This window comes from Triturus cristatus, chromosome 10 (genome assembly GCF_964204655.1).
Source record: "Triturus cristatus chromosome 10, aTriCri1.1, whole genome shotgun sequence".
NCBI classification, from domain to species: domain Eukaryota; kingdom Metazoa; phylum Chordata; class Amphibia; order Caudata; family Salamandridae; genus Triturus; species Triturus cristatus.
Genome location: NC_140593.1, coordinates 1,135,076,592 through 1,135,103,176, shown reverse-complemented (window position 1 = coordinate 1,135,103,176; position 26,585 = coordinate 1,135,076,592). Strand labels below are relative to the sequence as shown.

The window sequence follows — 26,585 nt, the reverse complement described above, 5'->3', positions numbered from 1 at the left end:
ACTGCCTGTCGGTACTGTCGGTATTCCGCTTTTGTTTGGCTGAACAGTTGCATCAGCTGTGTCACTGAAAATGTCTACTGCTGCGGCCTCTCGCTCCTTAATCCAATCCTCGGCCATCCTTCGAAAATGATAATATTCTTTGATTCCCACTGCCCGTATTTCAACAATTACGGGACTACCTCTCCCATCAGCCACCTTACTGGACTCAAAAATACGCTTTCAAGCACAACACACAAGCGAGCTTACCTGGGACTCAGATCGCCCTCCGGCGTTCTCGAGAGACAGGATACTCACTGTTAGCTGGCCTAATTCGCGCTTCAGTCCTGGGAAGTCGGCTGCGGGGGGCTCTTCGTTTTCCTTGTGCAAAAGATCAATCCAAACAGATTCCGGCAGCGAGGAGCACCAGAACGAGGAGGGTCAGCGTGGAGGCTCCGGGAAAGTCTCTTTATATTCTACCAGTCCTGAATTCTTGGCGTATAAAGACAGGCGCTGACACCGTGGGACAAAGAAGAGTTAAGAACAATGGTTCAAGTATGGCCCAAAAGGGTCCAATAGAAAAGGTGACCCAAACAGGGTCACTTGTTTTTTAGGAGAAGTGAAATCAATTCCGTAGGGAGCAGGAGACAAAGTACGTAAAGGGTCATGTAGGTCAAAAGATAACAGGTATTTATTTAAACAAAGTCAATTTTAGAATGCTCACATAATAAGAAAAGCGTGGTGTGAAATAGTGATAGTGGTTTTAAAAAGACATCGCATTGACAACAATATAGTAGTTGAATTCCATAATTGATCTTTACAAGTTATAAGGAATTCATGTTGTGGGGTGGTCGACGGCGTTTCGAACCCGATTATTGGGGTTCATCTTCAGGACAGTGGTGAGCATGCTGAAATTAAAGAGGGGGAAGGGGGGATGGGAACACATTTGTTTAAGACCCTGTGTATATGTATACAAACACATTACTGCATACATTCTAGTAAATACAACAATAGCTCCCTAGAAGGAAAAAAGGAAAATAATTCTTACATTTGGTAGGCATTATAATCATGCATTTGAAACAAATTATCAAGAATTAGAGCTTAGAGTCCATAAAAAATGACAAAAAAATGAATCAAAAGGCGGGAGGGCAAAATTGCAAAGGTAGGTATTTGTTTAAATTAAATTAAGGGATGACAACGTATGGCGCTAGATTTTACCAGCTAAGAAATGGCATTTCAAAAAGATGGTGCTAATTAGATGAAGTAAGGTGCTGGGAGCAGTCACAAAAAGCAGCTAATTAAATAAGCTTGGTTTAGCACTGGCAGTGAATCCGAAGCAAGCACACTATAAAACAAGCATTTACAATGCAATGGTCTCGGCATTGGTAAAGTTAGAGCTATTGGCATTGCTCATGACATTATTTTTGTTTATGTTTTTGTTTTTAAAACATTTAAAGAAACGGCATTGTCATGAGCAATGCCAATAGCTCTAACTTTAACAATGCCGAGACTGTTGCATTGTAAATGCTTGTTATTATTACAAATCTGAAGTTGTCGATCACAGCTCCGCCGCGACTGTTAATGAACTGTGTGATCTTGCGCAGGCTACAACGAATTGTTGGAATAAACTCTGCCCCGGACAGGGGGGGAGGAGCCTAGCGCTTGACCAAGATGGCCGCGTGAGCTTAAGAGCTCCCGAGACCCTCGCGCCCTCCGTCGACTATCCTGTCTCTAATCCTGCTGGTATGCATGGCACCGTGTTGCTGAGTTGTCAGGGAGGCGATTGATGCTACCAGCGATCGGATCGCCCATCGGGAACCGGATTTATGACTGGCGAAAGATTGCGGCCTAACTCCCGGAGATGCCAGGGGCTAGAGTTGGCAGGATGCCCGACTCCTAGTTGATCAACAACGGCCTGGTGAGGTGTGAACTGTCGGACGGAGGCCCTCGCTCTTTCACTTTCGATTTCGTTCCCTTTGTCTGCCCGGACACTGTAGAGCTCTGGGTGGCTTTATAACCCCAAGGACGCTCGGCGGGCTACTCTGGCAGCACAAGGCGGACCTGATCACTCCTTATTCCTCTCTCTGAGAGGGAACGGTCTTCACTGCATTGGACTGCCTGGAGTCCATTATGTCGGGCAAAGCAGAGGGGGATCGGCTGAAGACTAAGTCCACCAGGCGGGGAACGTATTCCCAAGTCAACAGTATGGACCGCTACGCCCTCCTGAAGACATCGCCGAGTGGATCGAGCCAGGCGCCGGATGCCCAGAAGGAGGACTCGCCTGGGACACCGGAGCTCTCCCTGCAGGATGTCATGGGCGCGCTTGATGGGATGCAGACCTCGATGGGGAGGCAATTCGAGGCCCTGGCGCATAAGGTGGATGCCATCCTGGTGGATGTCAACTTGATCCGCTCGGACCTGGGCAAGACAAACGAACGCGTTAAGGACCTGGACCACAAGACCACGGGCCTCACTGATGATGTTGCGGATTTGCAGAACGAGGTCCGGAAGCTGAGGGCCGAGAGTGACCTAGCCGCCCGCCGGCTGGAGGACTTCGAGAGCCGGTCCAGGCGCAACAACGTGCGCGTCATCGGGGTCCCGGAGTCCTCGGATGAGGCTTCGACGGACCTGCTTGTGGAAGCTTTGGTCCTCAATCATCTGAAGCCTAAGGGCCTTGGAAAGTTTTTTGCGGTGGAAAGGGCCCATAGGGTGCCGGGCGGACGGCCCAAGGCGGGTGCCCCGCCGCGGCCGATTGTCGCCCGGCTCTTTCATTTTCGAGATCGGGACGCTATCCTGCAAGCTTCGAGGGTGACGGGCCCAGTCCCTTTCCAGAATGCGTCGGTGAATTTTTATCCGGACTTCACCCAGCAGGTGCAGAGACAGAGACAGAGCTTCCTGGGGGTGAAGCGGAGACTTCGGGAACTGGACCTGAAGTATGCCATGCTTTTCCCCGCCAGACTACGGGTGATGCATGAAGATCGGACATTCTTTTTTGACTCTCCTGTTATGGCCGACGAATGGCTGGACGCTTTGCCCCGGCGACGGACCGGGGACGATACAGCCGAGCATGGAGACAGTGGCCGGGATGGACAGGGCTGAAATCTCAAAGCCGGCCTGACTTGATTTGACCATACTTGAAGATTTGAACAGAGTGCAGTAACTGTGGAGGGTTGCGGGAGGACGAGGGGTGCTCTTTCCTCCCTTAGGGTACTTTTTGTAGATTTTTGTTTTTGTAGGGCGACAGGCACACTGCAAGTTGGGGGGGCTTTTTAAGCTGCAGCAGGGGTGCAGGGTGGGGGGAGGTATGGGGATTTTGAGTTTGTTGTTGGGGGGTTTATTTCTGCAAGGCATGATGATTATCCTCAGGACTGTTCCATGGTGGCGCCTCGGGTGTGGGGTGGGCCTCTTTCCGTTTGAGGATGGGGGGTAGAGGCTTAAGTGTTATAAGCTGGAATGTTAATGGTTTGGGGGATCGCATCAAGAGGGGGATTGTTTTGCAATTTCTGAAACGTTCAATGCCAGACGTTGTCCTGCTGCAGGAGACGCATCTCATAGGCAATACGTGCTATGCCCTGAATAGGAAGGGGTATAAATTCATTGCACACTCGGGATTCTCTTCTGGGTCCAGGGGTGTGGGCATCCTCGTTAGAGCATCGTTGCCTTTTGAGGTGGACTCCACCATTGTTGACGATAGGGGGAGGTTTGTGGCGGTGGCGGGGAGGTGGGAAGGAAGGACTTTGGTTTTGGTTTCGGTTTATGTCCCGCCGGCCCTGCAGGCCTCCACATTTGCTGAACTGGGCAGGGCTTTGCTGACTCTCCCGGGGGGAATGCTGGTAGTGGGAGGGGATTTCAACGCTGTTGGTTCCGGACTGTTGGATAGATACCCGCCCAGGGACACAGGGGGGGCTCAGAAATGGCTTCCAGACTTCCTGGATACGTTTGGTCTGATAGACTGCTGGAGGCTCCGGCACCCCACACAGAGTCAATACACGTTTCACTCCGGGGCGCATGGTAGCCTCTCCAGGATTGACTACCTGCTCACTCTGGCCGCACATGCCTCGTTGATATCCGAGGCGAGGCACATGGCACGTGGTATCTCTGATCACTCGCCAGTGTGGATCCGGCTGGATCTAGGTCGGGAGGGAGGAGGGAGGGTGGCCCCCATCAACCCATGGTATTTCCGAGACCCCAAGATGCGCAGCGCCCTGGTAAAGAAGGTAGATAATTACTTTAAGGACAATCTGGGAACCGTGGACTCGGCGGTGTCGCTGTGGGAAGCTTTTAAGACCGTGCTTCGGGGGGAGGCCCTCTCCCTGGTGGTGGCTGCCAAAAACCGGAGGGATTGCGAGGTGCGGCAAGTGGAGGAGGAGATTGCAGCCCTTGAGGGGAATATGGAGGAGGATGTTACAGAGTCTTCATTGCATGAGCTTTGCCTGAAGCAGGCGGAGTATAGGGACCTGGTGACGAACGCCGCCAAGACCCTCAGCAGGGAACAACAGGGCCGCCTTTATGACGTTGGGGATAAGGCAGGGAAACTCCTGGCGTGGTTAGACAGGAAAGAACGGGTCAATAGAGTGGTGCCAGAGTTGATTGGAGAGGGGGGAGAGGAGATCGTGGAACCTGAGGGGATTGTGGAGTGTTTCGCGGAGTATTTTCATAGGGTTTATTCCTCTGTGTCGGACAGGCCGCCCGAGGACTCGTCTGATCTCCTCCGTGATATCGAGTTGCCCTGCCTCTCTGACATAGATAGGGACGATTTGGATGGTGACATCACGATTGACGAGGTGGCGGGGGCGATTCGCGCGTTGAACTCTGGTAAGGCCTCTGGACCGAACGGACTGCCGATCGACCTGTACAAATTGTTCCCGGATAGGGTCGCCCCTGACCTGCGCGCCATGTTTTTGGAGGCGCGGGGGGATGGGATCCTTCCGTTGGATCAGCGGCTGGCGTCGATCGTGGTCATACATAAAGAGGGTAAACCCCGAGATAGATGCGCCTCCTATCGGCCCATTTCACTCCTCAACGCTGAGCCGAAAATTCTGGCCAAACTCCTGGCTACCCGTTTGATTAGGGTACTTGGCGATTTGGTCCATCCGGATCAATCTGGCTTTATCCCGCACCGAAACACAGCATTGAACCTTAGGCGGCTACATGGCGTCATCGCCAGGGCGGACACGCTGCGTGAACCGGCTGTTGTGGCATCTCTTGATGCCACGATGGCCTTTGACACGGTGGAGTGGGCATATTTATGGGCCGTGCTGGCCAAGTTTGGTTTCGGTCGCGGGTTTGTGAGTTGGGTTCGGTTGTTGTACGAGGGGCCACTAGCGAATGTTGTGGTGAATGGTCGGGCATCTACTCCGTTTCAGCTTGGTAGGGGTACTCGGCAGGGCTGCCCCCTGTCGCCTCTGTTGTTCGCTCTCGCCCTCGAACCGTTGGCTGCGTGGATACGTTGGCACCCGGATATACGGGGCCTTCGGTGGTCGCCTGATCACGAGGACCGTATTTCGCTTTATGCCGATGATATCCTGCTGTATCTTGCCTCACCTAAGAAGTCACTTATAGTGGTCTGTGACGTACTCGCATCGTTCGGCAGGAACTCGGGGCTGGTGATTAATTGGGGCAAATCGTACTTGTACGTTCTTAGTGGCGAGGTCCCACCGATCCCTAGAACATGTTTGATACAGGTTGCCCAGCAGGGCTTCGTGTATTTGGGGATTTTTATATCCATGGATCCTGCTGTGCGCTATGAGAGGAATCTGCTCCCCCCCTTGGCACGCTTGAGGCGAGATGTTGAGGGTTGGCGGAGGCTGCCGCTCTCCCTTGTTGGGCGTGCGGCCCTGTTCAAAATGATGTCTCTTCCCCGCTTCCTCTACGCCCTCCAGAACACCTTGGACTGGGTACCGGCCAAATACTTTCGGGAGGTCGAAGGCCTCCAACGGACGTTGCTGTGGGATGGGCGGCCGCGAATAGCTATTTCAAAGTTGACGCTCCCATGGTACGATGGGGGCATTGCGCTCCCGGACATCCGACGGTACTATTGGGCCACGCAGCTGAGCGCGATCAACCATGGGTTTTATGGCCCTGCCCTTAGCCCTGGGTATGCCATGGATAGGTGGCTGCTGCGCGGAGGCAACTACTACAGGGCGTTGTATTCGCGGTCCTTAGACTCGTCCCTCACGGGGCCCACAGGTGTGGCGGTGCGCGTATGGAAGATGGCGACCGACTCGCTGGGCTGGAAGGATAGGCTAACCCTCGCTACCCCATTGTTTGAATCGGAAAGATTGGGAAGACTCTGGCATACGAAGGGCTTTGATAAGTGGGATCTGATAGGTATATCCAAGGTGGGAGATGTGCTGCATAAGGGGAGGGTGAAGTCCTTCGAGGAGTTGCAGACTGAGTTTGAGCTAGGGCCCTCAGAGTATTTTAGGTATATCCAGCTGCGTCACGCCCTCCGATCAGTCCTCGTGGAGGGTGAGAAGGTGCCGGAGTCCTCTCCCCTTGAGGACCGAGTCCTTGATGGTCATATGCCCGAGAGCACGATTTCGCTCATATATAAGAAGTTGATAAACGTCCGGGCAGACTTGCTATTGGGGCTGAGAGAACAGTGGACCAGGGATGGCCTTGAGTTGGATAATGAGGACTGGCAGTCAGCGGTTTCTTCGCCTAAGGAGGTTGCGATCCCGTCGCGTCTGAGGCTGGTGCAGCTTAAAATACTGCACCGGGTGTATGTGACGGGGCCAAGGCTGGTCCACATGGGATTCTCGGAGGACGGCCTGTGCAGAAGGGGATGTGGTATGGTGGGTACTTTCCTGCACATCATTTGGGAATGTGGTGTCATTGTGGAGTTCTGGAGGAGAGTCCATGCAGTTATGGGGGAGGTGACGGGCATTGTGGTACAGCCGGAGGCGCAGTGCTGCCTCCTGAACGTCTGGGGGCCCACTGACCTCGATGAGGCGCAGACCCAATGGGTGACTCTGGGTAACATGGTAGCTAAAAGGGATATCGCGCGATTATGGGGCTCCTCGGGACCCCCTACACTGACCGCGTGGAAGGAGAACATGGATTGGAGCATGTTTAGGGAGAAGACGGTCTACTGCTCTAGAGGTCGCCCCCGGAAGTGGCATGCCATCTGGGGGCGGTGGAACCAATACAGGGGGGGAATATGTCTTGCCCCGGAACTGGAACCTCCCGAGGAACAGCTTTCCCCCTGACCTACTTTCCAGCACAGTTTGGTTTTATTAACCGTTCTGGGCCTCTGCTGTTCCCCTTCTTCCTCCGCACACAGTCTTATACTTACTAGATGAGTGGGGTCCGGCCTCCCCTGGGGGCTTTCGCCATGGGCTTTCAATGTTCTGCCTTGCTGGGGTTTGTTGTGTGTTTTTTCTGTGTTTATTTAAAATTGGACCTTTGCATTACTCTTTGAACTGTATTGGGGACACATCACTGTATCTAACTTGCAATGCTGCCGAACCTTCGGGCTGTCGGCTGAATAGCTGTGTCCTGAATTTCGAAATAAAGGTTTTCAAAAAAAAAAAACAAAAAAAAACAAAACTCTGCCCCGGACAGGTCTAAGCGCGTGTTCTTTAAAGGCCGCTTAGCATTGCTGAAAATACCTGCTGCTCTTCCAAAGCGTGGTGCCCAAAATCACACTTCTGACCTTTCCCCCAAAGTTAACATGTTCCTTCGCACAAACACGTTCGTTTTAAATGCCTCAGGTGTGGCTTGAGGGGGTCGAGCTCGGTTTAGGGTCACCTGCGCTGCCCTTTCCCTTGTCAAAAAGTTTACATTCCATTAGAGGTAATAGTGCGGAGGAGCAGAGCAGATTAAAGAGGGGGGGGGGAGGGGGGAGAGAACACATTTATTTCACTTACATCTCCTCGTGTTCGTGCAAGTTCAGACAGGGAAAACTTCAAAATACCTCGTTCACTTTAGGGTGATGTATGTTTTTTGGACATGTTAAGATGTTCACAGATTTTCATTTAAAAAAAAAATACTGCCCGTCAATTTAGAAACACAAGGAAAAAAATCCGCAGGACAGAGAGTGTACACACCAGGCGGGTAGGAAGTAAGAAACAAAACATCTTCTACATGAGCTACCAAAAACCAAAGAAATGCACCATCCAGCCCTGTAAAATGCATATGTAAAATACAGATATTAGTCAAGGCGCAGTCGGGGTTGTATCCATCTTTTCCACTTATGTGGTTGAGAAAAATATACCGACTCGGCTACAGAACGGCGGCGGGAAGCGAGTTCGCGAGAGGCTGCGCACCTACGTTTCGCGGATTCGAAACGAAATAAAAGACAACTCGTGCCCGGTAATTTCCGTTGTGTGGTGAACAGCGCCCTCGGATCAATACACCTCGAAATAGATCGAAGTGTCGAGCACTGGGTTGCGAATACTTCCGTGCGACCTACAACCATGCCACAGATGCAGTGGGCTCAGCGCGCAAAAACTACGCAAATGCGTCTGCCCGCGCAGGCTCGTTTACCGCAGGCGGTAATCTCGGAAATTAGTCGTAATGTCTGCGTGTCGTTACCGCTGGGCCGTGAACTCTGGCGGCGTCGTTTGCGAAATGCAGATTAACGCTTCTTTTCTGGGTGTTTTTCGAGGGGTGGGGTGCCGGCGAGACACGTTCTTGCTACTTTCAAAACGCCATCCGTGCCTTAAAGTGCTGGGATGCCCGTGTGCTCTGCTGGGAGGCACTTTCGGTTTGTGTTGAGAGAGGAGGTACGAAAAAGGAGAGGGGGCAGAGAAACAAGCAGGAGTGTGTGAGACAGTGAGACGGCGCGAGACACAGGCATGCGGTGACTGTGTAAGAGAGGGCGAGGGAGGGAAGAGGGTGAAGGAGAGACAGAAAGAGAGGGCGGTTGGAAGATCTGCAGAGTGGCAGGTCTCCATTTGGATAACTCTCTGCACAGTACCAAGGCAGCGGCCATTAGCGGTGACCTGAAGGATGCAGCCGAGACTGAAGATTTGACAGCCAGACCCCAGGGCCAATAGGAGACCAATGATCTACAGAGAAGGCCACAAAGCCTCAGCCAGTTTGCAAATCCCCACCTTGCCCAGGAGGAACGCATGGTTAGGAACGGAAAACTAGAATTTCAGTGACCCATCCACCGACTAGCACCTCTGATGTCCAAAGCCTCGATTTACTCCCCAGTCCAGAGTCAGGGGACCATAAGCACCCCTAAAGCCTGGTGGGCTTCTAGGAAGGCGCATTACAGCGTGTCACGTTTATATTAATTTCATGGAGGCACGGACGTCAAAATCCACATTAAAAAAAAAAAATCTGAGAGACACTGACAGGCCAGGTGTAAAGAAACCGAGGACACGCCCTCAAATTGGATAAGACTTGGGCGGCTATTTGTAAAATTGCTGGTGGAGTTGTGCTACCTCACACCAGGCAAACTGGCCCCTTTGGGGCGGAAAGAAGTCACACTCACAGGTTGGCAAGCCCAGCCTTCCGGACAGCGGAGGAGATGGCTTTCACAGCCGTGCAGAGGGAGTTGAGCAGCTGGGTCAGCTCTCCTGTCCCCTTGGCTTTCCTGCCCTCCTCCATCACAAACCGGGTCAGGGTGATGACATTGGTGTCGAAGGGAGCCTGGTCCGACATGGCTGTCCCGGAGTAAGAAGCGAGAGTCAGGGGACGGGTGAGGAGTAGGGTTTACAAACTGCCGCCGACTCGCACAATAGTGAATTGAAGTAGAAGAACACACCCCTTTGACATAAGGAAGCTTAACCACGCCCCCCATCCGTAAATCACACAAAATACATCCTGGTCGAGAACTTCAGCAGCGGAGGGAGTGTCGGTGGGCCGTGGCGTGGGAAGGTTTCCCGTTTACGTGCAAAGAAACACGAGAAGATGAGCTGGAAGTCGGGGAGAGGCAAAATGTTGTACTCCTCTTCTGATTGGCTGCAGTGTACTAAACGTAATTTCTTCCGGTCCCGTCTCCTAAGCCACGAGGAAAGAGCTTTAACAAGGGGGAAAGGCGTCCAAAGCACGGTGCGGATCCCGATAGCAAAACAAGGAGATCAGGTGAGGGAGCAACGCCGGGACACCACCGCCTTTCTCCGAGGCAGAGAAGAACTGCCTCAGAGAAACGCAGCCTCGGTTTCGGATTCGGGGGCGTGTTTCTTTTTCTCTCCTCTTGCCATTGGCTGGAGGAGAGAAAAACACGCCCTGCGAAAAGCAACGAAAAAAAAACGCCCCGATCCGAAAAGGACGGGGCTTCAACGGAGTGACTGGACCTCTTCTCCAGTGGCTGGCCAGCATTTAAGAGGCCAGCCAATGGAGAACAGGAGAGAAGAGGGGCGGGTGCAAGCCCCTCTTCTCAAAGTCACTCAAACTCATTAAATCTCGGAGCGAGACTGCGCAAGCGCAGCCTTCGCAGCCGAGACCTAAAAATGAAGGCACAGGGGTGACTTGCTTAATTCTATTCGAAAAAGCTGTCAGTGTTACAGGGATACGTGACGGAAAAGGGGGCTGAATTAATCTGTCTAACGTGGATGAAACAAGGAGCACATGTGAAAGCATTCCGGCTAAGAACCATGAAGTGTCTAAGGTCAAATGAGGGGCGAAAACACTTACTATTTTGAAGTAAAACTGCCCGTAAAGTTCCTAGAGTCTCCAAAGTGGGAGGCAGGGGCTTCAAAAGCTGTATTGAATGAGAGCCAGAGTGTGGAAAAATTAACTGTAGTTGGGAAATGAATAATGGGATGGGTGTGAGGGATTTAAACACAAGTGAGAAACTTACTTAATTATTTGAAAACAAGCAGCTTGGCAGTACATAGATCCGCCTGGAGAATGTAATTCTGAAATGTAGAGATGTGAAATATGAGCTCCATAGGTAATGTGCTCTGCGAAGTTATTATTTGCTCAGGGGAAGAGACCGGAGAAAACTTTCTTCTTTAGAGGGGCGACAGGGCAGTGAATGGGAGCCTGAGGCCGAGCAGTCAGAGACGTCCTGCAGCTGTTGGGGTTGGCTGTTGAATGCGGAAATAGCGTTGCTTGCCTGTGTGTTTTATAGTAGGGTTCAGCTGGAGGGAGCCTCGGGGCAAAGCTAATTAGTGAAAGGATAGCACGCGTGAAGTTAATTGTTTAAAGGAGCCTGCAGCTGAGTGATTCAAAATAGGTGTGTTGTAATTCTGCCTCTAGTGGATGTATTGGTAGTGAATTAATGAAAGTAAATAAATAGGAGAGTTTAAAGTTTATGCAAGAAGCATGTTAGGGGTTTGTAAACGAAGGATTCACTGCCCTGTCGCCCCTCTAAAGAAGTAAGTTTTCTCCGGTCTCTTCCCCTGAGCTAATAATAACTTCGCAGAGCACATTACCTATGGAGCTCATATTTCACATCTCTACATTTCAGAATTACATTCTCCAGGCGGATCTATGTACTGCCAAGCTGCTTGTTTTCAAATAATTAAGTAAGTTTCTCACTTGTGTTTAAATCCCTCACACCCATCCCATTATTCATTTCCCAACTACAGTTAATTTTTCCACACTCTGGCTCTCATTCAATACAGCTTTTGAAGCCCCTGCCTCCCACTTTGGAGACTCTAGGAACTTTACGGGCAGTTTTACTTCAAAATAGTAAGTGTTTTCGCCCCTCATTTGACCTTAGACACTTCATGGTTCTTAGCCGGAATGCTTTCACATGTGCTCCTTGTTTCATCCACGTTAGACAGATTAATTCAGCCCCCTTTTCCGTCACGTATCCCTGTAACACTGACAGCTTTTTAGAATAGAATTAAGCAAGTCACCCCTGTGCCTTCATTTTTTTATAGTGTGCTTGCTTCGGATTCACTGCCAGTGCTAAACCAAGCTTATTTAATTAGCTGCTTTTTGTGACTGCTCCCAGCACCTTACTTCATCTAATTAGCACCATCTTTTTGAAATGCCATGTCTTAGCTGGTAAAATCTAGCGCCATACGTTGTCATCCCTTAATTTAATTTAAACAAATACCTACCTTTGCAATTTTGCCCTCCCGCCTTTTGATTCATTTTTGTGTCATTTTTTATGGACTCTAAGCTCTAATTCTTGATAATTTGTTTCAAATGCAGGATTATAATGCCTACCAAATGTAAGAATTATTTTCCTTTTTTCCTTCTAGGGAGCTATTGTTGTATTTACTAGAATGTATGCAGTAATGTGTTTGTATACATATACACAGGGTCTTAAACAAATGTGTTCCCATCCCCCCTTCCCCCTCTTTAATTTCAGCATGCTCACCACTGTCCTGAAGATGAACCCCAATAATCGGGTTCGAAACGCCGTCGACCACCCCACAACATGAATTCCTTATAACTTGTAAAGATCAATTATGGAATTCAACTACTATATTGTTGTCAATGCGATGTCTTTTTAAAACCACTATCACTATTTCACACCACGCTTTTCTTATTATGTGAGCATTCTAAAATTGACTTTGTTTAAATAAATACCTGTTATCTTTTGACCTACATGACCCTTTACGTACTTTGTCTCCTGCTCCCTACGGAATTGATTTCACTTCTCCTAAAAAACAAGTGACCCTGTTTGGGTCACCTTTTCTATTGGACCCTTTTGGGCCATACTTGAACCATTGTTCTTAACTCTTCATTATCACCCCAGGTTCACATATCGGGGTACCCTTGTCTCCTAAAACGACACCGTGGGACAATGCATCAAAGAAATGTTTATTTCGAAAGGACGCCAAGACGCGTTTCGACGGATAAAACCGCCTTGTTCACTACATCTGGTCCCTCTATAGTGTTTACTTATATTTACAATGTGGGGCACTAACCACCATGGTTGTCACAGCAACTCTCATCATAGACATAAAGGAAATATCAGGTATGTCTAAACAATTTTCCAAAAATTAAATAAGATGCGCTTTGCATACATTCTGTATGAAAAAACACCAATACATTTTATCGCTATTAGATATACCATGTCAATTTGAATCCATGTGGAATATATATATATACACACACACACACACATATATTTACATAATGTTTACAGAATACATACAACTTTAATATTGTACTCACGTAGAGTCTGGACTGAACCTGCACTGCAAAGCATAGCGCTTATGGGCTGGAATCTTTGTCTTCGGAATGAGTTGTGTAACTTCCTCTCCAATGCCTCCAGTTAAGTTCCACACATAGCAATTTCCCTTAAAAGCAAAATATAGGTAGAATAATCCACAAAATAAGTTCCTGAAGCCATCTGTGAACCTTCATCTGCTAAATGGAATAGTAATAAGAAATGGCCAATCCAGAACATAGTGAAAAAGTATGAAGGGGAACATATGACAAGTCAGTCGATTTGTGCCTGGGGAGTGTATACCAATAGGGAGAATAAATTGATATAAGCAAAATAGTGTGTCCATAGAAGGGACAGCACCTAGAAGGACAAAACAAATCAAGAGGTTCAAAAAAAGAAGAGAGATGTAGCATGGGATGACTCTATAACTGAAAAGAACAGAAGGAGGTGAAGATGTTCCTAAGATGTACACCAGCACGGAGAAGTGAGTGTTTAAACCAGAGGAGTATAACCACTGATATTTCACTCTACTCAGCAAGGAGTGGTAGAAATATAGCTGGAAGAGTGGGTAAGAGAGGAGTAGGGATTGGCTACACTTCTAAGGAGAAAGGTTCTAGTTGAATGATGTTATCCGATCCAAATTCACTTCATACCATCAGCATGAAAGACCTTCACACTCAAAATAAGAGGTGCGTACAAAGGGTGAAGTCGGAGGCTTCTGTCTCCTGCTACTCACTGAGCTATTCACAGCTGCCATATAACTGGCATCGGGGTCAATATGAACAGAGTTGATAGACACTTCTGGCTCTGGAATCAGCTGCTCATTATGATCTGTTTTCAGGTCCCAAATGTGTATGGCTCCACTCTGATCACCCACAATCAGCTCCGCCTAGAAGACAGAAAGCGGCGAAGCTCGTCAAAATGAAGCACAGACACAGCACCTTATCCTATCAAAATACCAAATTCATCTCTGAAAAAAGCAGCATTATCGAAGGGGGAACACCACAAACTGTGCAATCGCAGGCCAGAGATCACATATAATAAGCAATGGAAAGAAACGTTAGAGTGTATGTTTGCATAAATGTTGTCATCTCCCAACACAACTCTTTAACCAAGGTTCTCAGAGTGGTGAAATTGAGTCAAATAGACAACACTGCAGGATGCACAACCTGCTACAGGAAAAACTAAGATTTATTGCTTGCAGGTCAAACAAACATTTATTGGAGATAATTACATCAATTATTTCGATTTCTTGAACATGGACACAAAGCTGTTACTAACTATTCTGCCACAATATGGAGAGGCGTGGGTTTTTGACTTCATTAGCCAGTCCCATCTACAACACAACTCCCGTTCCTCTTCCACACCTTAGCAAGAGTGTGACGAGTGGATTGCTAAGGCTAGGCTTTTTCAAAGTGTGGCATTAAGACTGTCAGTTCTAGCACACATTTATTTTTCGTAAACAGGATTCACTAGGTTGTCTTCTCATTTCAGTGTTCTCAAAGAGACGAACTGGGCTGGTTTATGTGAAAGAAAAAGTGGACTGAAGTTTTTGTGTGAGCTACCTGTAGGTAGGCAAGGCGCAACATGGATAGGCCTAAGCTGTTGCATCCATAATGCACTGCTGCTTTGCCTGAAGTCTCTTTACAACCAGTTTTTTATTATTGAAGACTGCTTGCATCCGCTGCATTCGTAAAATCAATCCTGGACAATACAGAGAAGAATGACTACTCATTGGCAAGATCTCATGGAAATGCATGAAATGTAACACATAATTAGGTTTTCCTGTTTTCAGTTTCTATTTTTGTTAAATTCTGGTGGTGTTTTTTCAGTGTTTTCCAGCGATTTCAATATCTTAAAAACAGTGGTTATCAGTGGTTACACATTTTCGTGCCATTAACAACAACATAAACAGTGTCTTTATGGTGTTTATGGAACATTTTGCTTTGATTATTGCTTGCTTTCTGCACTGATAGTGCATGGTATATAGTGCATGGTATATAGACAGTGTACGTACAGTGTATATGAGGTCCAAATAAAGTTTTACAAATCAAACTTATATTAGTACACCATACAATACTTTTTCAGTGAGTCTTTGCTAATGCGCGCTGGCTCTTTCCTTCCCATGTTAACTTATCTGTAAAAAGGCCCTCTCAACACTGGCACTTGAGAAGGGCAACGCCAAAACAGCCAGTACACGATTTGCTAACTCTGTCCAATGACATAGCTTTCCATACCAATACTGGTGCAAGAGAAGATTGCGATTCTCTAGGACAGGTTCTGCAACATATGCATTTAACTGGGCACAAATGCCCTCAGAGTTATTGAAGCGGTTAGACATGAAGCCGTACTTTTCAAAGTTCAGAGAAAATTCCCCTATACGGAAGGGATCTAGAACTTTTGCAGAGTACCACAGTGAGGCTTCATTGACTGAAATTGCCGTGGTTGGTGAAGGGTCATTTCTATGCATCATTGCAAGCCATTTCTCATGCATTGTAAAATAAAATTTCCTGTGTTGCTCCCCATCATTTCTTTGCTTACCAAGTGGCAAGCATTCTAACATGGAACATGTTGCAGTGCCAAAGTCACTGGAAGTATTTCCCAGCCTACTCGCAAGGAAATGTTTCACATCTACACCAATTACAATGACAAAGGTGTTTTCGGTCTCTATTTTCTTTTTATTGTCCACTACAGCAATTATGTTTTCTTGTAAAAATCTAAGAATGCAATACAGTGTACTTTTTTCACATCACTATCAATATCTGACTGAAGAACCTCACATTTCTTGCCTTTGGCATCATCACGAAGCAAACATTCTGTAAACAGTCGCCACATGGATAATATAGCATTCACGGCCTCTAGGACTAAGAAGAGCAGCTGGGATTTGAGATCATCTCATATGCTGATGATACGCAGCTTATGTTCACCATCGGTACAAATCCAGAGACAGAGAAAATCCTCTTCGCCATCGGCATGCTCGCTATCTCCAATTGAATGATAGAAAACGGTCTTCAATTGAACCCAGAAAAAACGGGAGGTCATGCTAATGGGAAAAGCCTCGGACATTTGGTTGGACGACTGGTGGCCCTCTCGATTGGGTACAGCTCCTGTGCCCAAACAATCTGTTAAAAATCTAGGTTTAAAGTTGGAGCAGGCTCTGACCATGAAGGACCACATTGCTGCCACCACCAGCTCTTGTTACTACAGTCTTCGTCTGCTTCGAAGAATTCTCCCCTATATGCCTACCTCCCATCTCAGGACCTTAGTTCAGGCGATGGTAATTAGTCGTCTGGACTATGGAAATGCTTTGCTGACCGAAGTGGGAGAGACCCCACTGGCTAAATTGCAAGTAGTACAGAATACCGCAGCTAGAATGATCCTCAATTGCCCTGCAGGCTCCCCATCGACTCTGTTGCTCAGGGAACTGCACTGGTTATCAGTAAAAAAAAGATCCTTTTTTAAAATTTGTTGTCTAACTTATTATGCTCTGAAAAATAGAGGGCCTCTCTATTTGCAAAAAAAACTTGTAAAATATTCTCCCGGCAGGAAATTTAGATCCAGCACACTAGGCCGCCTTCAGGTCCCCCGAATTCGCCTGACTCACACAGGGGGCCGAGCCTTTTCATATCTTGCGCCAAGATATTGGAATGAGCTCCCTCTGGCCCTGCGTAAAATCTCCAGCTATTGTATTTTTAGGAAATAGTTGAAACCCTTTTTGTTCCAATTGTTTCCTCTGATTCACTCTGGTTTTTCCAAATCCTCAGGTAACTACTTTCTAGGCAGCGCCGAGATGCCCCAGGGTGAGTTGTGCGCTTTAGAAAATACATTAACATAACATAACAAGAACCACGGGCTAAATGACACAGTTGGGAAGACTATGATGCCACACAAAGCACAAAATGAGACATATTTGCATTTAAGTTCCCGCGCATAATGAAACAGTGCACCTGAATGGAATTCAAAGTCAATAGCAATCTTCATTTACTCAGAAGACTGTAAAGATGCTTTCGGCATACCATCAAGCAAGTGGCAAGGATCTCTTAAAGGGAAGCACTCCAGCTTCGTTTATAGATTTTGACAGGTCATAACACATCCTTTTCATATACATAGCTGAATCACTGCAAATGCAAACAATATCACTCCAATCTTTGTTGAACTTGTTAAGAACTTTTTGCAGCAGCATTCCAAGTGACACTGCGTTTCATGTTTTCCAAAAGTCTTGTGTCATGTTTTCACCACAATCCCAGATGCTTGGTGAAAGCACTCTTTTCACACATACCTGTCACTACACCTTGGATTGAATGTATAAAGCCTGGGGTGTATGGCAATTCCCTTACTATAAATTCCGACTCGCTAAAAAAAGAGGCTGATGTATCAAAGGATTTCACCCATTCTCTGTCTGTGGGTAAATGTGATGGTACATACTGGGAAAGATTGTTATGAAACCAGCCATTTAACCATCAGTGAAAGAACCAAATGTAGCCAAAATATAAAATATGATTTTGATATTTCCTGATCCTCTACAGTTTATGAAATAAAATAAATAAAACCTAAAACATGCTTCTAAACTCTGCATCTTTAGACCAAAGACCACAAAACTGAAAAAAGCAAAAGGAAGAAGAAACAATATTTTAGTGACATTCATAAACAACACAACTCAAGCAGAATAATGTTCGCCCAGTCGTTCTTCCAGCAGTCGGAAGCGAAGGCGGAGTGGAAACGGCCCGGCGGGAGCACAGGCTCTCGGTAGCTAGTGGAGCTGGTGGAGCAGTGAGTGGAGATATGACAGTCCATGGAGGATAGCGGACGCAAACTGTTGAGATTAGACCGCCAGGAGCTGAGTGTCGCGGTGCTGAGGTTCCGACGAGTGGTCGCGGATCTCTGTGATCAGGGGCTCTTACAGGACTGCCCTGTGGACTTGGTGGCTGGCTGGCAGACAGGTAGCAACGAGTGGGTGCGGAGGAGGAGCTGCAGGCTGCATACTGAGCAGAGTTGTTGGATATTGGCAGACTCAGGGGTTAAAGGTTTGGAGGCAGTGAATCTACTCGGTAGGAGACAGCCTTCTAGCTGATGTTTACTGTCTATGGATTGTGGTAAGTACAGGAGCAGTTACTTTTCAAACTGTTTAAATCAATTATTGTTGCGGCTGAATATTGATTATACAATAATTAATAATGCCACCCAAAACCGCCCGTGGAGGGAAAACAAGAGTGGTTGGTGAAACAGTGGTGGGGACTAGAGCTGCGCTAGTTGGGAAGGGTCTTAAAGAAGCTACAAGAGATGGGGAATCGGATAATAGCGCACAAAGCAGGGAACAAATTCTTGAGGTTGATAAAATACCACAGATCTTTCAAGCGGCAGTGAGAAGAAAAATCAATACTACCTCAGAAGACAGCTAGAATAATGGGAGTAACAAGGATCAAGAAATGAGGAACAAGGAATGAGTGTTAATAATGACAATGCTGCTCAAGAAACAGCTGCTATAGGAAAAGACATAACTTTGTGCACTCCCGGACTCGATCAGACAACTTTGGATAGTGGCACCGGTGTGGGTGAAATGTTGGATCTAAATAAAGATAAGGAGAGTTTAGAATTAGCAGATGAAACTGCTGAAGTAAATGACGATAAGATTGAATGTACTAGCAAGGAAAGTGAGTCTGGTGATAAGTTTTTCTCCCTTTCTAAACCTTCGGATGAGGAGGATTATCAAGCACATAAGAATGGCTCACTTCAAGACTCGTTAACTAATATTGACAACGATTCAGATAGCACTGCTCTGGCGATAGAAAATTTAGAACTACTCACAGTACGTAAGCTAGTTAAAGGAGGAGGGCCTGATATAGAAGGGATGAAGCTTCCACAATGGGACTTTTCCTCCTCAGGAGAAATAACTCCGGATGGAATAAACTCTATTGATCAGGCTGTGGGTAGTACGGCTGAAAAAGTACAGGGAGAAATATCGTTGGAATCAATTTATAGATATCTGTCAGAGCATAGATTGGAAACGCGGTCAGAGAATATGAAAACACACAGCATGCCGTAGGTTTGTGGCTGCTGGAAAAAGCCTAGTATCTAAATATTAGGATTCATGTGGAACTGCGATATGGCCTTCAGTAGGAAATGTGGGTTGTCTTGCATCTGTATCAGCAACGGGTTGAAGTTTAACATGGGCATTGGTGCTGATCTGAGATGAGCTACTCTCTTTGATACTTCTAGGAACTTTTATCTCAAGGGTTGTGAAAACATGTCTCTCTATATGCCCTCTGTGTGAGCTATTTTTGCTTCCAAGTGAACTTTAACTGAAGCATAAGTTACATTATTGTCTTGTAGGTATGTGAAGTACCTGATCACTGTGGTCTCTTGACTTATTATAGAACAGATCCCTTTCTCTGCACCACAGGACATATTGCCTCCATATTGCTTTGTAACATTTTCTTGTGCTTGGCCTTCGATCTTCCTTTAGGATAGCCATAATTGGCTTTGGTAGATGTAGGTGATTGAATTCTATGTTCTCAGGAGCTAAGCCTGTAGGCTCAGGATGTTGGTTTCTGGGTGACAGACTCTGCCTCTCTGCAGAGAGAGCAGGTCGTGTGTGTTGCAGGTAGTCTTTTTATGTTTCCTTGTACCATTTCAACAAGGTCGGAGAACCATGTTTTCCTTGCCCACTGTATGGCCATTAAGATCAGTGTCATTTGTGACTGTCTGGACTTGCTTATCAATAATGTTATGAGGGGAATTGACAAAGGTATATGCACATTTCCTTAACCAGTCTACTGACAAAGCAGTCCCCAATGAGAGGTGTGGGTGCCTAGATGCCAAGTCTTGGCATTTTCTGGTCTTGTACACAAGTCTACTTCTGGATTGTCCCACTCTTGGAACACTTTTTAAAGTACTTGATAGTTTAGTTTCCATTCGTGTGAGACTGATACTTGCCTGCTTAGTCTGTCTGCTTCGAAGTTTTCTCCGCCTAGCAGGTGTATTGCTATCAAAGTTATTCTTCTCTGGGAGGCCCATTTCCAAATCTCCGGGGCTAGCTTTGATAGCGCATATGACCTTGTCCCTCTTTGTTTGTTGATGTAAAACATTATGGTTGTATTGCCCATTTTGACTTATACCATCTTTCCCCACGCCTGCATTTGGACGTCCTTTAAGGCTAGGAAGACTGCCTTGAGGTCAAGGACATCTGGGTGTTGGACTGCTTCCTCTGCTTTCCACAGCCCCCTGATGTTGAGCTCTTCCATGTGCGCTCCCCAGCCCATGTGGGATGCATCAGTCTTGATGGTCACCATTGGAGTTGGTCGCATGAAAGGTCTCTTCACTGTAGAATTGTTCATGTTCTCTTAACTTTTGCCTTACAACCTGTAGATCTTCCCAATTCCCCACTGCTTGTGACCATTGATTTTGGATCCATATTGCAAATTGTCTAATATGTAGTCTTGCAAAGGGAATCAGTGAGATGGAGGAGGCAATCATGCCCACCATTTTCCTCACAATCCTCACTGTCAGAAACGGACCCTTAGAGGCAACCCTGTTCTGTTATCACTTGGATCTCTTGAGGGTGGGGAAGGCTCGGGCTTCCACCGTGTTGATCCTTGCTCCTAGAATGATCCTGTCCCTCTCTGCTTGTGTTGATGATTTTTCTAGGTTTATCATAAACCTTAGCTTGCTCAGAGCGTCCAATACCATCTTGATGCTCCTCTTGCACTGGGAGAAAGAATTTGCATTATCAGCCAGTCGTCTAGATATGGGTTTACATGTATCCCCTTTCTTCTCAAGGATCCCACTACTTTTTTACACTCTGGTGCAGACTTGATCCAAAAGGGAAGCACCCTGAACTGATAATGATTTGTGGCTTTGGCTCACGTGGCTGTGCAGTTAAGCATCCTTTAGGTCTATAGTAGTGTGGTCTTTTCCCTCACAATATGACCTCCTTGAGTATGGTTTTTTTGAATGTGCGTGTCTTTAGCAATTTGTTTAGGAAATGAAGGTCCAGAATTGGTCACAGTTATTTGTCTGCATTTGGAACTACGAAGTACGCTGAATGGGTTCTCTAGTTGGTTTCGAAGGGGGCCTTCTTTCAATTGCCCATTTTTAGGGGTCCCCAACCTCATTTACAGTTATAGTATTTCTTTCTTTGTGTGATCTTTTCTTTGGTCCAAACCCTGCGGGTGTCTTTATAAGTTCTATGCGGTAATCGTGCAAGATGATGTAGAGAATCTATTGGTCTGACATGACTCTCTTCGATTCCTGGAGGAAGTTCCTTATTCTGTTACCCACTGGTGTTCTGTGGTACGGCTGTTGTTGCACAAATCACTTGTTTGAGGGACTACTCCTCTGAAGGGCTTTCTCCTCCTTCAAGCCCTACCGAAAGGGCTGGCACTCAGCTGTTTGGAAGTGCCAATGATGTGCTGTCACTTGCTGCTGACCTGTGCTTTAGTTGGGTGACTGCAGCGGTGCACCTTGCCTTCTCATGCGGGCTGTTCCTCTCCCTTGATGCCCTCGAAATTGCAGTGCCCCCATGATCTTTGCTGTGTCATTGTCCTTTATTGGCTGTAACATACCATCCACTGCTGCACTGAACAGGTCTTCTGCTGTGAAGCGGTTGTTCATAATGTTTGCGTGTGCTTCTTGAAACCTGACCACCATAGCCAGGAGAGTCTTCTGATAGTTGTCACAGTGACCATCTGTCTGCATGCCGTATGAACACACAGTGTCAGCCACAGATTCTACTGGTAACATCTGTAATTGTGAATTATGGATGTATGAAAAGACTCAGCATTGGATGATCTATGTACGCATGCACAATTAATCAAAATCATGGAATTAACAAGTTGTCACATTTGGAAATACTGATGCCCTGAAGAAGTTCTTTTCAGAGCGAAACACATTGGCTGTGGCTTTATCACCTTTTGTGGAGCCTTACTATTACAGAAGATAGAAATAACCAATCAACTTATGTCTGTGTGATGCTTCTGAACACTGGACCTCTTTCCACCTTCTGTCTTACCATCTCTACTCTCTTGCTTTCCTTCGGGGGGTGCATGATGGATGAAGTTATGTTAGCTCTCTTCTTTGCAGTGGCCATCATAATGGAATCTGCCGCTGCTTACCCCTGATATACAAGAGGTATCCGGATGGGAATTGGTATTTCTTCTCTACCCTTGGAGTGGCAGATTTGCAGGCAGTTGGCTCACCGAATACCCTCTTCCCTGATCTAGGATACTGGGCAGCATTGGGAGGTAGTGGCTCTTGCTCTGGAAGGGTTACTACTCACCCTCTTCTTCCTCCTCTTCCGGGTTCTTCTTCCAAAAACGTTTTGACAGAATTCTAAATTGCTGGAGAGGTACTTCAAAATCCCTCTTCTTCTGGAGGAACATTGCCATTTCAGTTTTGAGGCTCCGCTTTTTCCGTTCTACTCTGACCTTTCTTCACCGTTGAGCGCCGCCAGCCTCGTCTTCCAGGCTGGTGCATCAATGGCCGTCTCCTTTGTCCTCTCTCATCTGCGCTATCCTTCAATGCCAAAAGTTTCTCCTAGGGACGTCTTCGACCAGTGTCCTTGGGACGGGACCCATAGGGCTCCTACTATTTTGATTTTGATTCAGTTGATGAGGCAGTGTTGAGGTCAATAGAGTTCGAAGATGTGGTCTTGTCTCCTTACTGTATCTGAGGGCACTTTTGGTGTTCTCCCCACTTGTGTTTTTCCAGTGGTATATCTGGCTCTGTCTCAACAATTTCTACCTCGCCATGAGAACCCTGCATTACCTCTGTGCCCATGTTTTCCTCCTCTTCTCTCGACATCACGAGCTACCTCAGCAATGAGCTGCAGACCTGGTGGTTGTCCTTCTGGGCAAATGTATGGTGGCACTTGGAGCACAACTTTAAGGGCATGTATTGTGGCTCATCTCCCTTGACGTTCTAGCCCCGGTCTGTGCATTCTCCAACGCATGGTCGGTCCCCCACATAGTTCCCCTAATCTTTGGTTATCTGCGGTGGAGTTGGCATTTTTCTCTCTTCTCTATCTATGGATGTTCTTTGTAGTGTGTCTTTTGTCTGTTTTACTCGACGATCCGTCAATTTTTTGATCCTTTTTGTCATCATCTGCAGAGCTTCAACTGATGGTTTCCAGCTCAACAGTAGAAAAGAGTATGTGAAGATGGAGACCATGAGCAGAGGCTTCCCTTCCAGGCTGCACGTCTCGTACCTCAGTGGGATGGATATGGCACTAAATGGTAACAGACAACACACAGCAAAAAAAAAAAAACGGACCCAACCCCTAGATGGCAGAAGAATGCACAGCATGTGGATCCAGAAAAAATTCACACTGCAAAACTGCCGTTCTGTGGTATGAAAGTTCCTACCTTTCTGGGAAATGTGGAAGGGCACTAAAATATGTAATTACCAGAGAAATTGGTATTACAAAGCTACATATGGAAATGATTTTTAATTATCTTAGCTCGGAATTGTTAGGTTGGTCCGGGGACCTTATAGTGATGGGCGATTTAAATTGTATATTGGACAAGAAAATTGATACTACAAATGTTAAAGTTAGAAGTAGAATGACTCGGGTGAGGGCAGCAGTTCAAGATTTTATCTATGTACATCAATTGGAAGACGCCTGGAGAATGCTATATCCCGCACAGCCAGGTTTTACTTATTTTTCTCATCCGCATAAACACTACTCGCGGTTAGATATGATTTTCGTAAAATACAATTTATTGGAGAATTCTAACATGGTGGTATGCCCTAAGATCACCTCGGATCATAATCCCGTATTGCTTACGTTAGCTATTGATAGCGACGAGGGTATTCAAACTAGAGATTTTTCATTTCCAAAGCACCTTCTAAATAATTCAGACTATATCACATTTATGCAAGAAGTCCTTAAGGAATATTTAACTAACAATCTATATTCTACATCTTTGGCATTGGTGTGGGACTGCTTGAAGGCATATGTAAGGGGGGTCACACTTCAATATATAGTTAAACAAAATCGATCTTATTTCAATCAATTGGATAGTGAGCACAGGAAATACATGGAGCTAGAACAGCAACATGCCCAATCTATGGTCTTAAAAGATGCCGAGGAACATCGAATATACCTACAAGTTATTGATATAAGAGCAAAACTTTGCAGACCGCTTAAAGACAAAGTGGCTATTAATTTTGTTAGGTATAAAACTCGGCAGTATGAGTATGGCGAACGGGTTGGACGAGTTCTGACTCATCAGTTAGCAGATCAAAAAGCTAAGGTCTATATAAAAAAAAGTTATTGGGGTAAATGGTAATGTCTTCTCAAAACCGCAGGAGCTTGTGGAGCAGATTCAGCTATTCTATACTAACTTATATAGAGAAGCAAGTGGTTTTAACATACAGTTAGCTACTACTTATATACAAGAGAGTGATATGCCTCTACTGGATTCGTCCCAGATCTCAAGTCTGGATAGAAATGCTGATTTAGCAGAGCTTAATTATGCAATTGGGGCGCTACCTACGGGTAAAGCAGTGGGAGAAGATACTTTACCACTTGAATTTTATAAAACATTTAGGGATCTTTTAGCTCCAATTCTCTTAGAACTGATCAATGAGATACTTATGGGGGGTGACTCTCCTCCCTCTTGGAATAAAACTAATATTATTGTTTTTCCCAAAAAAGATAAGCCACCTGAGATTCTCGGTTCATATAGACCGATATGTTTAATTAACTCAGATGCCAAGATTTTTTCTAAACTTTTGGCATCCCGTTTAGCTCCTCTGATGCATCATTTAGTGTCTGAGGAACAACATGGTTTTATTCCTGGAAGGGATACTGCGGCACATATCAACACTGCCATAGCCGTATTTGATGTTGCAAATCATTTGGATCAGCAGATTGGGATGATAATGTTGGACGCCGAGAAGGCCTTCGACCGGGTGGCCTGGGGCTCCCTGTGGCTCACGATGGGCTCTTTTGGCCTCGGTCGGAGGTTTGTCTCGGCTGTACAGAAACTCTATTGTAAACCCACCGCTACGATCAAGTATAGTGGTTTTGTTTCGTCTGCTTTCAGTACATCTCGTGGTACACGGCAAGGATGTCCGCTTTCTCCTTTATTATTTGCACTGTATATTGAGCCTTTTATCAAACAGTTACTCCACAACATGTTTATATCACCAGTCTTCTTTAATGGTATCTCTTTGAAAGTCACCGCATATGCGGATGATATTGCTGTCTTTTCCACAAGGCCAGGAGAAACCATTGTAGTACTAACCCAAGAAGCGCAGCGGTTTGGGTCCTTTTCTGGATACAAACTTAATCTGAATAAGACACAGTCCATTCTTAATTTTACACCGATAGCAGCCCCACCTTCATTAGGTATAATAGCCTCGGCTTTGTTTCTGGGGGTACGCCTCAGCGCGTGTATTGATGATATATTCGACTTGAACTATATACCACTTTTGAAAAAGGTCACTATCGATCTGCGTAGGTGGCATAGGCTTCTGCTGACTATTATCGGGAGGTGTAATATAGTCGAGATGAATATACTGCCCAAATTTCTTTATTTTTTTCGCGCCATTCCGTTAAGAATTCCAGTGTCCTTCTTTAAGCATCTAGACAGTGTCGTCGGAAGCTTTATTTGGAGCTTTCGGAGAGCAAGAAGGGCGCTTAGATACATTAAGCTGTCTTTTAAGCAGGGAGGCTTTAAATTACCAGATTTCAAAATCTACTTCTGGGCAGCCTTTGTCAGCCGAATTCAGTCCTTAATTATGGGACCTGAGGTAAGGAAACCCTGGCTCTCGTACCAGTTGTCACATGGTTTAAATACCGGTTTCTTACTACATTCTATGTCAGATCCAAACTATTACAAAAGAGTCCGATTTAAGACTATTCGACATATTTACCAAACTTGGGAAGATATTTGTAAAAGGTTTAATCTTCCAGAGTGGCATGAATTTATCTATCTTTGGGGTAATCCGAAGTTTCCCGATATTTTCTCGGACTCAGTTACTCAAACCTGGCAAAAACAGGGAATTATAATGTTGGGGCAGCTCTATGATAAACATGGCTTTAAGTCTTTTCAGTCATTATTAACGGAGTATGGGCTTACTTATAATTCATTTTTTAAATATTTACAAATTATGAATTATTTCATGCAAGTGAAAGGATTGTTTGCTCTCTCCCCAACAACAGAAATCCTTCGGGTAATCTACAAGAATGGTAGTCGCGGGGGAGGAGCCTAGCGCGCAACCAAGATGGCCGCGTAGGTGCGAGGCTCCAGAGGACCTCCGCGACCTCCTACATTTATCCTGTCTTCATCCTGATTCGGTTGAGGGGACTGTGTTGGTGAACCTGAGCCGAGGTGGTACCCGTTTTCCGTATTTCAATCGGACCCCGTGTGCCGTGATGGGCATCGATTGAAGTTTGTGGCCTGCTCCTCTCCTGACCCCGGACTTGAGTTGGGGGGTGATCCAGTGGAGAAGTGAATAACAACGGCGGGACGAGCCTGGCGAGACGCGTACCCCACACTTTCACTTTCGCTTTTGAGCCCTCTTGCCATTGTCGCGAGTGGGATCACAGCCCTTCTGTGTGTGGTGGTTGCCTCGC

The 26,585-nt window shown here is 46.4% G+C and overlaps 1 protein-coding gene across 3 annotated transcripts in view; it reads right to left on the bottom strand.

The window, feature by feature from the left end:
* The window catches only part of MLST8 (MTOR associated protein MLST8), a 177,539-nt gene that overhangs the window by 41,135 nt on the left and 109,819 nt on the right, over positions 1-26,585 (bottom strand). For all 3 annotated transcript variants that reach the window (XM_085629433.1, XM_085629434.1, XM_085629435.1), the window contains exons 6-7: positions 13,743-13,895; positions 13,012-13,136 (exon numbers count right to left, since the gene is read on the bottom strand). In XM_085629433.1, the coding sequence (XP_085485559.1) occupies positions 13,012-13,136; positions 13,743-13,895 (278 nt within the window). The remainder of the gene's footprint in view (positions 1-13,011; positions 13,137-13,742; positions 13,896-26,585) is intronic.